This window comes from Aquarana catesbeiana, linkage group LG02 (assembly GCF_042186555.1).
Source record: "Aquarana catesbeiana isolate 2022-GZ linkage group LG02, ASM4218655v1, whole genome shotgun sequence".
NCBI lineage: Eukaryota > Metazoa > Chordata > Amphibia > Anura > Ranidae > Aquarana > Aquarana catesbeiana.
The window spans coordinates 379,875,640-379,892,056 of NC_133325.1; the positions used below are offsets into that span (position 1 = coordinate 379,875,640).

A 16,417-nucleotide genomic window follows, 5' to 3' on the forward strand; every position below is an offset into this window, starting at 1 on the left:
GAAAAAGTCAGATGGGAGCTTGCGATCGGACATTCCGACCGTGTGTATGCCCCATCTGACTTTTTCTGTCGGCATTTCCGATGGACTCAGATATAGAACATGTTCTAAATCCTTCCATCGGAAATGCCAACAGACTTTAGCCCGTTGGCAAGTCCAGCCGTGTGTACGCGGCATTACAGGTTTTCTTCTAAGATTGCTCTGTATTTGACTCAATCCATCTTCCCATAAAGTCTGACCAAGTTCCCTGTCTCTGCTGAAGAAAAGCATCCCCACAACATGATGCTGCCACCACCATGTTTCACGGTGGGGATGGTGTGTTCAGGGTGATGTGCAGTGTTAGTTTTTTGCCACAGATAGCATTTTGCTTTGAGGCCAAAAGTTCGATTTTGGTCTCATCTCACCAGAGCACCTTATTCCACATGTTTGCTGTGTCCCCCACATGGCTTCTTGCAAAGTGCACACGGGTCTCCTTATGGCTATCTTTCAACAATGACTTTCTTCTTGCCACTCTTCCATAAAGTCAGATTTGCGGAGTGCACGACTAATAGTTTTCCTGTGGACAGATTCTCCCACCTGAGCTTTTGATCTCTGCAACTCCTCCAGAGTTACCATGGGCCTCTTGTCTGCTTCTCTGATTAATGATCTCCTTGCCCAGCCTGTCAGTTTAGGTGGAGGGCCATGTCTTGGTAGGTTTGCAGTGTTGCCATATTCTTTCTATTTTCAGATAATAGATTGAACAGTGCTCCATGAGATGTTCAAAGCTTGGGATATTTTTTTAGAACCTAACCCTGCTTTAAACTTCTCCACAATTTTATCCCTGACCTGTCTGGTGTGTTCCTTGGCATTCATGATGCTGTTTGTTCGCTAAGGTTCCCTAACAAACCTCTGAAGGCTTCACAGAACAACTGTATTAATGCGGAGATTAAATAACATACAGGTGGACTCTACTAATTAGGTGACTTCTGAAGGCAATTGGATCCACTAGATTTTAGTTAGGGGTATCAGAGTAAAGGGGGCTGAATACAAATGCACGCCACACTTTTCAGATATGTGTAAAAAAGTTGGAAAACCATTTATCATTTTCCTTCCACTTCACAATTATGTGCCACTTTGTGTTGGTCTATCACATAAAATCCCAATAAAATACATTTACGTTTTTATTTGTAACATGACAAAATGTGGAAAATTTCAAGGGTTATGAACACTTTTTCAAGGCACTGAATATCATCCGCATTGTTTATTTACCTTTTTTTTAAGGTTGTATTTATGTTTGTATTTATATGACACTTATGGGACCAGGCAGCACTTAAACCAATGTACTGTATAGTTAATTTAAAGGTACAGTACCTTACTAGAGCTGCAGCCGGTCATTACTGTTATTGCACATTGATAGAGGTGTAGATTATCAACATTATTTTCCTAAGAGCAGGAATACACAATTAATAAAAAAAATTTACATAGCTCCAGTTAAAGATGGAGTACAGATGATAAAACAAGATAAATTCAGCTTCACATCAATTTCAGGGGAGATCCACAATTTCTTTTAACATCAGAAATTCCTGCAAAATAACAATCTTACAAATTCTAGGCACATTCACCAGTCTGTTCGAAACGCGATTCTAAAATCTGTGCAACCACACACCACCAATGAATGAAACTTGTACTACTTCAACATGCTTGGCCTAGAATTTCAAATGATGGCTAGATACCACTACTAGCACCCAAATAGACATGAACCTCAATTGTTAACAAGATGGCATCTATGAAACAGAAGGCATTTTGTGTTCTCAAATTTAGCAAGACTGAGTACATAACATAACGGTGCAGCATGCATTTTGACAGCGTTTCGAGATTGATAAATAAAAATAATTTAAGGTGTGCTACAAATGTCAGAAAAAATGTGTTTGAAGGAGTGTTTAAAAAAACATCTTCAACCTAAACACCATACTGTAGCATACTAACATCCTGGTGGGTGAATGTGAAAAATAGCGTCCTGAAAAATTAATACAAAGTAATGTCCAGTTATAAACAATCAGACTCTGTATATCCGTGTAGGTCCTTGCTTCATCTAGTAACATTCCATCTCCCTTGGTGTTTGCACTCACCCAACAGCGGAAAAAAGAAGGGGGGGGGGGCGCTTACCAGATGTGATGGACCCCTATCGCGGGGGTCTTACGAGCTCTGAGATATCGGATTCAACAGGCGGGAACAGCTGATTGTACTTGCGGGCTTGAGATTCCACTTCAGTCCTTCCCGAGCACTGGGATTACCATAGGATCTGTGCCTCTGAGATCGCTCATGACATGTAGGGAGAAATCAAATAGACAGAGGATCCTCCATGGTGTAGTACTTAAACATTCTTCATTAAAATGATGGATTGCTGACATCAAATGTACAACAGAAAGTTCCAAAGAAACAGACAGCTCAGCTGCGATAAAGCTAGCTGGCTGATGTGTGGTGACGTCAGGGCCGGATTAACATAGGGGCTGGTGGAGCTGCAGCTCCAGGCCCCTCCCTCAATATAGGCCCATGGCAGCGGCTTATGAATACCTGTGTGCCTTCCTGAAGGAAGAGGAGCCCTCCGTGCACACATGGAGGAGACAAGTGTTAGTCAGTGCAGCCGAGTCCTGTCTCTGTCGATGCCTGACTCCTATCACAGGATCTGTTCCACTCACACAGATCCTCAGTGTCTGGTAGCTGTCTGGGGGAGGGGCGCTGATGTTCTAACCAGCAGGAGCCCGGGAGGAAGGACATCTCCCATGCTGTTGTTGAATAAGGTTAGTACATTTGTTAGGGAGGTGTTTTATTGTGCTAGGGGAAAGACTGCTGCTTCCCCTCATGTAATGTGCTCTCTTGTGCCCAGTGCCCACCATGTCATGTGCATTGCAGTGCCCCCATGTAATGTGCTGTGCCCACCATGTCATGTGCTGTGCATTGCAGTGCCCCCATGCAATGTGCTGTGCCCACCATGTCATGTCATGTGCATTGCAGTGCCCCCATGTCATGTGCTGTGCCCACCATGTCATGTGCTGTGCATTGCAGTGCCCCCATGCAATGTGCTGTGCCCACCATGTCATGTCATGTGCATTGCAGTGCCCCCATGTAATGTGCTGTGCCCACCATGTCATGTCATGTGCATTGCAGTGCCCCCATGTAATGTGCTGTGCCCACTATGTCATGTGCTGTGCATTACAGTGCCCCCCATGTAATGTGCCCACTATGTCATGTGCTGTGCATTGCAGTGCCCTCCATGTCATGTGCTGTGCATTGCAGTGCCCCCCATGTAATGTGCTGTGCCAACTATGTCATGTGCTGGGCATTGCAGTGCCCCCCATGTAATGTGCTGTGCCCAGTATGTAATTTGCTGTGCATTGCAGTGCTCACTATGTAATGTGCAGTGCCCACCATGTAATGTGCTGTACATTGCAGTGCCCACCATGTAATGTGCTGTACATTGCAGTGCCCACCATGTCATGTGTACATTGCAGTGCCCACCATGTAATGTGCTGTGCCCACTATGTCATGTGCTGTGCATTGCTGTGCCCACTATGTCATGTGCTGTGCATTACAGTGCCCCCATGTAATGTGCTGTGCCCACTATGTCATGTGCTGTGCATTGCAGTGCCCTCCATGTCATGTGCTGTGCATTGCAGTGCCCACCATGTAATGTGCAGTGCCCACCATGTAATGTGCTGTGCCATGCAGTGATCCCACCAAGTAATGTACAGTGCCCACCATGTAATGTGATGTGCCATGTAGTGCCCAGCATGTCATGTGCAGTTCCCACCATGTCATGTGCTGTGCCCACCCTGCCATGTGTTGTGCCCAGCATGTAGTGTGTTGTGCCCACTGTGCAATGTGCTGGGCTGTTCAGCAGTGCCCACCATGTCATGTGCAGTTCCTAACATGTAATGTGCAGTTGCATTGCTCACCATGAAATGTGCTATGCCATGCAGTGCCCACCATGTAATGTGTTGTGCCATGCAGTGCCCACCATGTAATGCGCTGTGCCCACCACGTCATGTGCTGTGCCATGCAGTGCCCACCATGTAATGCGCTGTACCCACCATGTAATGTGCTGTGCCATGCAGTGCCAACCGTGTCATGTGCAGTGCCCACCATGTAAATTACTGTGCAGTGCCCTCCCTGTCGTGCCCACCATGTCATGTGCTGCGCCATGCAGTGCTTACCATGTAATGTGCTGTACCCAGCATGTAATGTGCTGTACATTGTCCACCAGTACCCACAATGGAATGCGCTATGCAGGGCTCACCATGTCATGTACAGTGTCCACCAATTAATGTGCTGTGCTCACAATGTAATGTGCTGTGCTGTGTCATGCAGTGCCCACCATATCATGTGGTGTCATGCAGTGCCCACCTTGTCATGTGCTGTGCAGTACCCACCATATAATATGCTGTGCCCACCATATAATGTGCTGTGCAGTGCCCACCATATAATGTGCTGTGCCCACCATGTAATGTGCTCAGCTGTGCCTGCCATGTCATGTGCTGTGCCCACCTTATAAGGTCCTGTGCCCGCTGTGTGCATGTGCTGTGTTGTGCCCACCATGCAATGTGCTGTGTTGTGCAGTACTAACCATGCAATGTGCTGTGCCCACCATATAATGTACTGTGCCTACCTTGTAATGTGCTGTGTTGGGCAGTGCCAACAGTGTAATGTGCTGTGCCCGCCATGTAATGTGCTGTGCTTCGCCCACCATTAAATGTGCTGTATCCATGTATCCACCATATAATGTGTAGTGCCAACTATGTAATGTACTGTGCTATTCCCCCCCGGTGTAATATACTATGCCGTGCCCCCCACAGACTCACCCCCTCACTCTCACCCCCCCTCTCTCTCTCTCTTTCACCCCCTCTCTCTCTCACCCCCTTCATCCCCCATTCTCTCTCTCTCTCTCTCTCTCTCTCTCTCTCTCTCTCTCTCTCTCACCCCCTTCAACCCCCTCTTTCCTACCACCCTCTCTCTCTTTCACCCTCTCTCTATTCCCCTTTTTCTCACCTCCTCTCTCTCGTCCCCATCTCTCTCATTCAACACCTTTCTCTCTCTTTTCCCCTCCCTCTCATCCCCTCTCTTTCAGCCCCCTATCTCGCTATCACCCCCCCCCCCCTCTCTCTCAACCACTCTCTCACACCCCTCTCTCTCTTTAATTTAATTCAACAAAAAATTGTTTGCGTTTTCATAAAAAGGCCCACCAAAATCCTTAGCACCAGGCCCATGTTGCTCTTAATCTGGCCCTGGGTGACGTCAGGTGGACGGAGCCACGGACCTGACGTCACCACACATCAGCCGGCTAGCTTTATCGCAGCTGAGCTGTCTGTTTCTTTGGAACTTTCTGTTGTACATTTGATGTCAGCAATCCATCATTTTAATGAAGAATGTTTAAGTACTACACCATGGAGGATCCTCAGCCTATTTGATTTCTCCCTACATGTCATGAGCGATCTCAGAGATCTCAGAAACTGTAACACAGTTTCAATATTAAATATAACTATGTGAAATTGGCTCATTCTTTTTGAAACACACTGTACAGTATATGGGAAAAGGGGTTCCCATAAACTGGTTTTAGCCCATTCTAACAAATGAATGGCTTTAATGAGTTTGAGACACTAAATGTGACCATCTGTAGTAAGGTCATAAAGAATAATGTATGCAGGAAAGAAGTAATGAATGTGACCATCTGTGGCAACTAGTTTACATATTTACATATATATATTGTGACAGTGGGAAAGGCGAGGTGATTGACGCTATGTGTCACCTCCCATTTGTTCATATATAGGAAACTAAGGTGGAATCTGGTCCGGGGTTTCCCGGCCACCTTGGCAGGGTTGGTTTCCGAACTGGATTTTTTGTTTCACTGGTGACCACCAGTAGGTAGTATATATAAAGCTGCATGTGGACATTGCTCTGTAAGAGACAGAAAAACGTTTGCAAAATGTTTGTGTTTGGTTCATGACTGGAAGAAGCCCTTACCTGTGAGATACCTGTGAGGAACCTGCAATGTTTAGTTAGTGCCTTGATGGCAAGGATTTACTTTCTGTTTTATTTTGTTTGTTTTCTATGCAACCTTTTAAATAAAACTGGCTACAAGTCAGATTTATAAGAAAAGATCTGCCATTTAGACTGCTTTTTCCCAAGGAAGGTGATCCCCAATTAAGCTAAACCCCACAATATATATATATATAGATATATATATATATCTATATATATATATAGATATAGATATATACATACATACATACATACATACATACATACACACACACACACACACACACACACACACACACACACACACACACACACACACAGAACACAGAGGTTATTACCTTTAGAGTAGCATTAAACCTTTGATTTTTTTTAAATTAAAATAACAAACATGGTATACTTACCTGCTCTGTGCAATGGTTTTGGGGGAGAGTGCCCCCATGGAAAGCAACTTTCCATGGGGGCACCCAGCGGGAGCCACTGGCTCCCACTGCTATCAATCTGCCCACTGAGGAGGGAGACAGCGTCGAGAGCCACTGCTCTCGTCCATGTTGTTGTTGTTGGATCGGATCGGGCTCAGGTATAAGGGGAGCTGGGAGTATCCTGCAGCAGAGAAGATTTTTTTACCTTAATGCATGCTTGAGGCTTTAGAACCACCATAGTTAATAACATAACAACTAATACCAAGTCCTTTGTAAATCAATAATGAATATACAGCCAAAGAAGCAGTCAAACGTACAGCCAGTGTAGCTCAGAGCAGACCATAGCAATCACACATTCCTACACTGATTACAGAGGAGTTAAAAGAACTACATTTACCTAACCAACCTATCAACCTATTTTGGAGGGTGCTACATAGAACAGAAAGAAGAAAAATTTATCTACAACGGTCCAGTTATAAGTAAGTGAAATGGCTACTTTGTTTACTTGTCCTATCCTACATAAAACAGGAGAAAATGTTCTTATATTAAATTGTCTTGATAAATACATGTGACTTTATTTATTGATTTATTTATTTTGTTAAATGCAGGGATATTGTTACTTTGGTTTCAAAACTTGTGCTCCTATTTGCTCCAGTTCACCTGTGTAATGGCATAAATGTAAGTATTTAATTATTTAGCTCAGTTATATATAAATTAATGGAATATTAATAAAAACTTTTAAAGCAGTGATTGGGTGGAAAAAGTTTTGTTTTTTTGTTTGATAATCTGTGCAAAAATCATTTGTTCATTTATAGCTTGTTTTACAGTGCATTAATGAAGGTTTCCATAGTGGTCCTGTGGAAGATAAAAGTATACATAATAATTCCTGAGTTGGAGGTGGGACTTTTCAAGCAGTATTAAACCCAAAAGCAAATATGTATTGTATTACAGATTACCAATTCTTAGATGTGATCCCTGCTTTCACTTTCTTTTTTAGACTTTCTCCCTTCTATTTTCATCTGGTAATCAAGCCAACAAGTCTGTTTTTTTCAAGAGCTCAAGCTCTCCAGCAGAATGTATCAGTTTACATGGAAGACACAAACAATTTAAAACTGGCAGGGGTGGTTAAAATGATCAGCTCCTATTTATTCATGTACACCCTTTATCCCAAAAGAAAATCATGTTTGCTGTAACTGATTATAAAGTGTTAGCTGGAGTTTGGCATCAATTAGTTAGTGTGTTTAATTACTTGCCCACCGCACTATAACAGAATGACGGCTACAGTGAGGCTCCAGAACTCTGGGAGGGCATACACTGACATCCTCCCAGAGTCTCGCTCCCGCACGCCTCCTGTGGCACGCCTGCGGGAACATCCGTGCTTGCCATGTTTACGGGACCCAGCACAGCACGGATCGCGGTAAAGGGCCAATGACAGCGGCCCTTTACCACGTGATCGCTCCATCCCATGACGGAGCGATCACAAATGTCAACAAACCAGGGTCAAAGAAAGTTCAAAGCTCTCCTTTCCTCACACCGATACAGCGTGAGAGGAGAGGAGAGATCGTGTGACAAACTGAGTCCCTAATATATTTAGCAGTGCCCAATAGTCTTCATCAGTGCCCAACAGTGCTACATTAGTGCCATCTGTGCCACAGTAGTTCCATCTGTGCCTCATCTGTGCCACCTGTGCCACCTCTGTGCCACCTCTGTGCTAATCAGTGCCACCAGAGTCACACCAGTGCCACACCAGTGCCCATCAGTGCCACACCAGTGACCATCAGTGCCACCTGTGCCCATCGGTGCCACCAGTGCCCATCAGTGCTCATCTGCGCCTCTGCAGTGCCACATAAGTGCCGCCTGTTCCCACCAGTGCTGCCTGTGCCCACCAGTGCCACGTCTGTGCTAATCAGTGCCACCAGAGCCACACCAGTGCAACCAGAGCCACACCAGTTCCACTACAGTGCACACCAGTGCCACATCAGTGCCACCTGTGCCACACCAGTGTCACCTGTGCCCATCAATGCCACCTGTGCCCATCAGTGTTCATCTGCACCTCTGTAGTGCCACATCACTGCCGCCTGGGCCACCAAAGCCACCTGTGCCCACCAGTGAGGCCTGTGCCCACCAGTGTCACCACAGTGCAATCAGTGCCACTACACAGTACAATCAGTGCCACTACAGTGCCAATTGGTGCCACTGCTTTGCCAATCAGTGCCACCTGTGCCCATCTGTTCCACTACCGTGCCATCAGTGCAACTCATTAGTGCCACTACAGTGCCCCATAGTGCACATCAGTACTCTGCAGTGCAGCCTCACCAGCCACCAGTATGGCAAAAAAATATTTTACCAGTGAGAAGGCCTACCAGTGTCTAAGCATGACCAATGAGAGCAGCAGGGAACTCTCTGAGTCTCAGTCTGATTCGGAATCGGTCTATGAACCCGTGACAAGCAGTGGGTCTGATACGGCATTGGAAGAGGAACGTGTGCCCGTGAAAAGAAGACGTTCTGGCATGGAGCAGCAGCCTACTACCAGCAGGGCCATCCACCTCGAGTGCAGGGCCATCCACCTCGAGCGCAGTGCTGTCCACCTCGAGCGCAGTGCCGTCCACCTCGAGAGCAGTGCCACTGCAACAAAGGCCAAGCACCAGTAGGGTGTCATCTCAGCCCCAAAAGCATAGGGGCCATGCCAGCCTTCAAAACCCCCTGTGGCTTCCTCCTAATTCCGGAGCAGCAAACATCCCCCCTTTCACCGCCCAGCCAGGTGTCCAGGTGAACACCGATGATTTTGCATGCTTGATTTTTTTCATTTGATTTTCACCGAAGTCTTACTATAGTTCATTGTGGCCCAGTGCAACCTCTATGCACAGCAGTACATAGTAAGCAACCCTGGTTCTAGTTACGCCTGTCCCTTTGAGTGGAGAGAACTTACCGTAGAGGAATTCAAAATTTTTTAGGCCTAACTTTTGGGACTTATGAGACTCACAAAAAAATCAAATTGTACTCCTGTTGGTCTACCAACCCCATCCACCACATGCCTCTCTTCTTATCCATTATGCCAAGATCAAGATACCTTATGATTATGCGATTCCTCCACTATAATGACAACACCCAGTGCCTTCCCCGAAATGACCCAGCTTTTGACAAATTATTTAAAATTCGGCCACTCCTAAATCATTTCTCTGAAAAATTCTCCCAGTTATATACCCCCGAACAGAATATCTCCGTGGATGAGTCCCTTGTAAAATTCTCAGGGAGGCTGGGCATCAAACTGTTTATCCCCAGCAAAAGGCCCCGATATAGAGTTAAAATGTACAAACTTTGTGACTGAGCAACGGGGTACATCTACTACTTCCTGGTGTATGAAGGGAAGGAATCCCAACTGCATCCCCCTGAATGCCCAGAGTATATTGGAGCCAGGGGAAGAGTTGTCTGGGAGCTTGTCTATCCACTCCTCGGAAAGGGATTCCATCTTTATGTGGATAATTTTTATACAAGCTTGCCCCTCTTCTGCAATCTTCACCAGAGGGACACCCCAGCATGTGGTACAGTAAGAGCCAATTGAAAGGGCTTCCTGCAAAAACTCATCAATGAAAGGCTATGGCGAGGGGAGACGGCGTCTTTGCGGAACCAGGAGTTATTGGCTGTCAAGTGGAGGGACAGACGAAACGTCCACATGCTCCCGACAATCCATAATGACACCTACGTGGAAGTCTCCAGAAGAAACGGCCCAATTCAGAAACCTGCTTGTATCTATGACTATAATTTGTTTATGGGGGGAGTGGACTTCAATGATCAGATGATTGAACCCTACCTTCTCACAAGAAAATCCCATCATTGGTATAAAAAAGTGTCAATTTATTTTTTCAGTTAGGCCATGTATAACACTTATGTTATTTACAAAATATCTACTGAGACCCCCATATCCTATCTTCACTACCAGGAACAAGTAATCTCCGCACTTTTGTACCCTGAAAGTTCATCAGAAAATATTCGCTCTGATTCCGTGAGCAGACTCCACGAACGCCACTTTCCGGAGAAAATCCCCACCCATGAAACAGGCCACAGATGTCAGAAGAAATGCCAGGTGTGCTCCAGAAGAGGAGTTAGAAGAGACACCACGTATTTTTGTCCCCAGTGTCCTTCCCAACCAGGCCTCTGTATAGGTGAATGTTTCCACCGTTACCATACTTCTCCACATTATTAGGGAAGTATGGTAAATGTAATTCTCATTTCCTGTCATTTTCCTCCACACCCCTTATGCCACTGCACTGAACTGTACATACCTCTGCCTTCTCCGGAACCGAGCCTGGCCTGTTATACGACCAAGCTTCTGCCTAACGATAAACATACCTCTGCCTTCTCTGGAACTGGAGGAGTAGCAGAATATATTTTGGGGTGTCATTTTTGCTATGTACATGCTATGTGTTGGAAATATCTTAGAAATGGACAACTTTGTGTAAAAAAAAAGCGTTTTTATTTTTTTCCACATTTTCCAAAAACTTCTGGAAAAAAATGAACCGTTCAAAAGACTCATCATGCCTCATAGATTATACGCTGGGGTGTTTGCTTTCCAAAATGGGGTCACTTTGTGGGCATTTCCATTGTCCCGGTGCTCCAGGGCCTTCAAAATGTAATAGGTGGTTGAGAGATTGGATGTGTAATTTATGTTCCTAGAACCCCTGAATGTGCTACTTCAATGTTGAGCCTCTTTATGTGGCCAGGCTGTGTAAAAGTCTCACACATGTGGTATCACCATACTCAGGAGGAGGAGCAGAATATATTTTAGGGTGTCATTTTTGGAATGTACATGCCATGTGAGAGAAATAACCTGTTATAATGACAATTTGGTGTGAAAAAAAAAATCTTCATTTTGCAAAGAATTGTGGGAAAAAATGACAACTTCAAAAAACTAACCATGCCTCTTACTAAATACCTTGGAATGTCTACTTTCCAAAAAGAGTCATTTTGTGAGTATACATTTTGGCCCAAATTTATGAAGAAAAATTACTTATTGGCAAAATTTTATAATAGAAAAATGCATTTTTTTTTACAAAATTTTTGGTCTTTTTTCATTTATAGCACAGAAAATAAAAAAACCCAGAGGTGATCAAATACCACCAAAAGAAAGCTCTATTTGTGTGAAAAAAAGGCCGAAAATTTCATATGGGTACAGTGTTGCATGACTGAGTAATTGTCATTCAAAATGTGAGTGCACTGAAAGCTGAAAATTAGTCTGCTTAGGAAGGGGGTTTAAGTGCCCAGTGGTCAAGTGGTTAAATCTGCTAATACATTTAACACTACCCCCCCCCCCCCCCCCCAACTGATAATGCTGCTGTCTGCTATGCTTCCTATGCTCCCTCATTCAGAGTATTGTCTCACTAATACAAGAGGTGTTTCGTAGGGGAAAACAGAGGGAAAAAAAGCCTGAACAAAAAAAGAAAACTAATGTTGCCACCACATCTAATGACTGGTATGCTGCAATATATTACAGTTTTGGTTTTGGGTTTAATACTGCTTTAAGGTGCCAAATATGAGTCTAAGATCATATGATAAAATCATACAATTGTATTTTATTACATATTTAGACAAATATTACGAGACCAAAATGCAATTTCTTGCAGTTCTCTCTTACAAAGCGAGGCCAAATACATGAACCAACTAAAGGCTACTATCCCTCTGAGCCTAAATAACACTTTAGTCTTTAAATTCTTTCTTTAGGAGGACTGGATTATTGATTATCATTGAATAGGCTGTGATTGCTTATTTGAAGGCCATGAGAAAGGGTACATATGCTTTGGGGCATCTGCCCCCCACTGTAATAGGTGTTGTTGAAATAGGTGTTGATCCACATCAAAGGCCATGATACTTAATTTTCAATGTTTAGTCAGCGTGATATACAATTTATATATTTATTTATATATATACAGTAATACCTTGGATTGCGAGTAACGCAGTTAATTAACGTTTCGCAATATGAGCTATTATTTTTTTTAAATCCTGTCTCAGTTTGCGAGCATCTCAAGCCTCTGTGGTGTGCAGTACCGCATTTGGCCATGTATATACATACATACATACACACACACACACGTAGCTCACCCTGTAATCCTTTAATGAGTCGCTGGTCTGATGAGCCCTCTGAGACTTAAGGCTCATACACACAATCCAATTGTTGGCAGGGGATTGTCTGATAACAGACTGTTGTCCTCATATCTGACCTTTGTATGCCCCTTTTGACAATTGTTGTCCAACGTTCGGCCAAGAAATGTTGGATGGCAGGCTAGTAAATTTTCGGTGGACACAAGTACACAAGTCCGTCACACAAAAGTCGAAAACGCTCGGAATCAATGCTCACCAAACATGAAATTAGCAGAAGGGGCCCAAAGGGTGACGCTCAATATCTGAAATTCCTCGTAGCACGTCACTACGTTTATGTTTGTTGGCTGACAATTGTGTGCCGTTAGTATGCAAGAAAAGATCCCGGCACACGTTCTTTGGACAAAAATCAGACGCTCGGTTGGCAAACAATCGGATCGTATGTAGGAGGCTTTAGTCCCTTTTTTCAGATACTGAGCCTCTGCACTTACCACGCTGACACACCCACTCTATTGAATGAGCAACGTAAGACAAACTGTGACCAAGAAAAGATAACACAAATTCCTACACAGAGTCCTTGTTAGGATAATTCCTGTAGTGATTGGAGACCAATGGCCGATAACGTCAGGCTAAGCACAGTTCTTAGAGGCGTGCTTGGTTATGCAATCTTCATCCTTATTTCAGTCCCTGTGGTGGTTGTTGGCAGCTGTTGGTGAAGTGCACGCCAGCTATCACACGCAGAGCGGAGCTTTCAGACTTTACGAGCGGTATAGCCTCAGTGTCGGGCGAGGGCACTTTCAAATGTAAGCAGCCATTTGGCTTTCTGTTTTTAATCGTTTTATTAATAAATGGGATTACACTATTTTAGTCCTTCTTGTATATTTCTATATATTGCCTGACATTCTACTGGGGGAGAGGAAGAGGTCACCCACAAGGCTTATCCATACCATGATAGCAAGCCATTTATTGCTAAAGGCTATAACTGACCTCTTTTTAATTAAAAAGGTCAACATCTTCTGGTATGACATTGACTTACAGAGTACTTTGGGTGTATTACACAGCTGGTGAAGGTCATTTATTCACACAGAGGAAGATTCACTTATATTCATTTGTATATTTTGCAACAGCGGAAGATTTACTTATATTGATTTGCACTTCAATTGCATGTGGACTCTTTTCTATTCATTCATTTTTTTTATTGGAATTTTCATATTGTTTTTCACAAAGACATTATTTTGCTATATATGCAGGGATTGGATGGTTGTAATTCTCTTGTAATATGCACTTTTGGTATTAAGCTTTATACTTACCGTATATTTATTCTTTTTGTATGGTACACTGATGTGTTCACATCAAGTTTGTTTGAGCAAAATTATCTAGATGCTATTCAGCTCATTATTTATATAGATTTAGTGCCCTCCATCACATATATATTCTTCCACTTGCACTAGAATTCCTATCTAGTTTGGGGGTTAGCAGCTTACATTTTTATTTAGTTACACCTATAAAAAAAATTTTGACGCAAGGATACACATATTTTTAAGCACAGTTCTCAGTTCCGTAAGAGACTGAATAGTCTGAACCGTTACACCGATGATAAGTGTCGGGTCACAAGTCAAGGTCGGTGCAGGAGAAAAGTTTCGTAGTCTGGATCACAAGCCAAGGTTGATTCCAAGTAGCAATAGAGGTAGCTCGAGGGAGCAGGCAGGATATGAACCACAATAATCTGGCAACAAGAAGTGCAGAGACATGGCTTATATGAGAAAGTTCATGGGAGGAGCAAAGGGTTCAAGGTTCAACAGAAATCAAGACACAAGGCAGGGTTGTCCACTGGATCAGGCAGGGTGCTTTTCAGCATCTCAGGTAACTCAGCGAGAAGAGTCATTGCCAGACACAGAAGAGGTGCCAATGTTTGTGTGCTAGAAACAACACTACCAGTAACTGGGCCCAGATTTTTACCAATCAGCTTAAGCTGTAACAGAGACACCTAGAGTAACATAAGGGCAGCCAGAAATGGATAACATAGAAACCCCATCATTTATGCTGCCTTGGAGTGAGTTTGCTAGGTCCTAGTCTACCTTTAGGACTTCAGTTTTCGGGAAGATGGAAAATTGCTAAAGTCTATGTAAACACCATGAAGCAAGGAGGAACAATCCCCAAAAAAGAAAGTTATTTCTGCTGACATGGTAGGAGACCTTATGGTGGTGCACTGATGATGATGCTACAGTAAGTGGCTTCCTGATGACTCCAGTTCAGGGAGATTGGGACTTAATAAAGTACTCTGAAGGGAGGAACTTGACTAAGGCTTAACAGTAGTGAAAAGACCAGCAACATGTGTAGAGAGGATTTAAATGGATCTTAACTAGTAGGGTAATCCAGAACAGGGGGTATGTCACTTCTCAGTGGTATGCGGCATAACTGCAGTAGTGTCTAAGGAATCGGATAGCATAATTTGTTAGTTAGAGTTTTGCTTGGTTTTGTGGTGCAGAGTGTTTGGCGGGTTGGCAACCCTCTCACCAATCCTATGCTTCAGTTGTGGGCACCTATGGCAGAGGGGCCCCTCATGGATCAGTGGCTTTACTCTGGTGAATCTGCTGTGTATGGCTGTGGATGCAGATGATGACCAGTGAACCTGCCCTGTCTGGCTGTGAATGTAGATAACCCGCTTTGTATGACTGTAGCTGAAGATGCTTAGGTCGCACTATTGGTCTGGGTTTTTGTTTCTTTCCCCGGCCTGATGCCAAGTGCCTCAATCCTTCCCGAGCAGCCCGCTGAATTCTCCTCCACTCCCCCTACCCCTGGGCTGCATAGCTCCCTGGGAATTATCATTTCCTTAATGGTAGGATGCAGTGCCGCTTGAAACTATTTCTCCCAAAATCCTTGGCTTAACAAATCCTCCTCCCTCCAGTCTGAGGTCGGCAAATCCAGAGTGGGCATAGAAAGTCAATGAAGCATAGCTTTCAAACATGCTGGGACTTGTTGTCCCACAATGATAACTCTGAAGTTAAAGTTTGTCTTTAAAGTGTAACTAAACCCACAACAGTAAAATCAGTCTGTACAGGGGGTCCCCTACTTACAAACATCCGACTTACAAACGACTCCTACTTACAAACGGAGGGAGACAACAGGAAGTGAGAGCAAATCTACCCCTAGGAAGGGAAATTCACTCCTGTAAGAGCTATTATGGGGAAAAGGTACCTCCACTGATGCTTTATCACCAAGGCTTGTTTCCACAACAACCCAAAATTTTCAAAATCCAATTGTCATTGGGACAGAAAGGGAGGTGAAATCTTCTGAACAGGGGCACACACAGCAAAACAAATGTTACAGGGGTGTTAACCCTTCCCTATGCTATCCAAAAAGCTTAAAAATAGTTTTTTTGGCTGGAGCTACACTTAAAAAATGTACCTGTTCCGACTTACAAACAGATTCAACTTAAGAACAAACCTACAGTCCCTAACATGTTTGTAACCCGGGGACCCCCTGTATATGCAGTAAAGCATGTTTGTTATACTCACTGTGGAACCTAAGGCTGTTTGATCTTGTCTCTCTGATCTTCCTCTTCTTCACTGTCTCAAAAAAAAACAACCTGATATTTACAGAGCCAGTGGATGGGCTGCACGTGCTCAATTTAGTGTGTATTGCTAGAGAGTTTTATTTTTCTTGGGAGGGTGTATATGATCAGCACAGTGCCAAACAGCACTGTCCAGACAGAGGATCAGGGGAGAATGAAAACTCCTCCTACAAGGTTTACTAGGAACTGATAGAAGTCACAAGGCTGCTATATTCTGCTGATGAGAAAAGGTATTTATCAGTTTATATTTACTAAAATTATTGCATTTCCATGTTCTGTGTAGTGTGGGAGACCAGATATAGTGAATGCAGGTTCTGGG

General features: G+C 43.9%; 1 protein-coding gene across 1 annotated transcript in view; it reads left to right on the forward strand.

Moving 5' to 3' along the window:
- LOC141128072 (multidrug and toxin extrusion protein 2-like) overlaps positions 1-16,417 on the forward strand; it is a 540,585-nt gene that overhangs the window by 415,873 nt on the left and 108,295 nt on the right. The window contains exon 13 of the mRNA XM_073615139.1: positions 7,040-7,109. Coding sequence (XP_073471240.1) covers positions 7,040-7,109 — 70 coding nt within the window. The remainder of the gene's footprint in view (positions 1-7,039; positions 7,110-16,417) is intronic.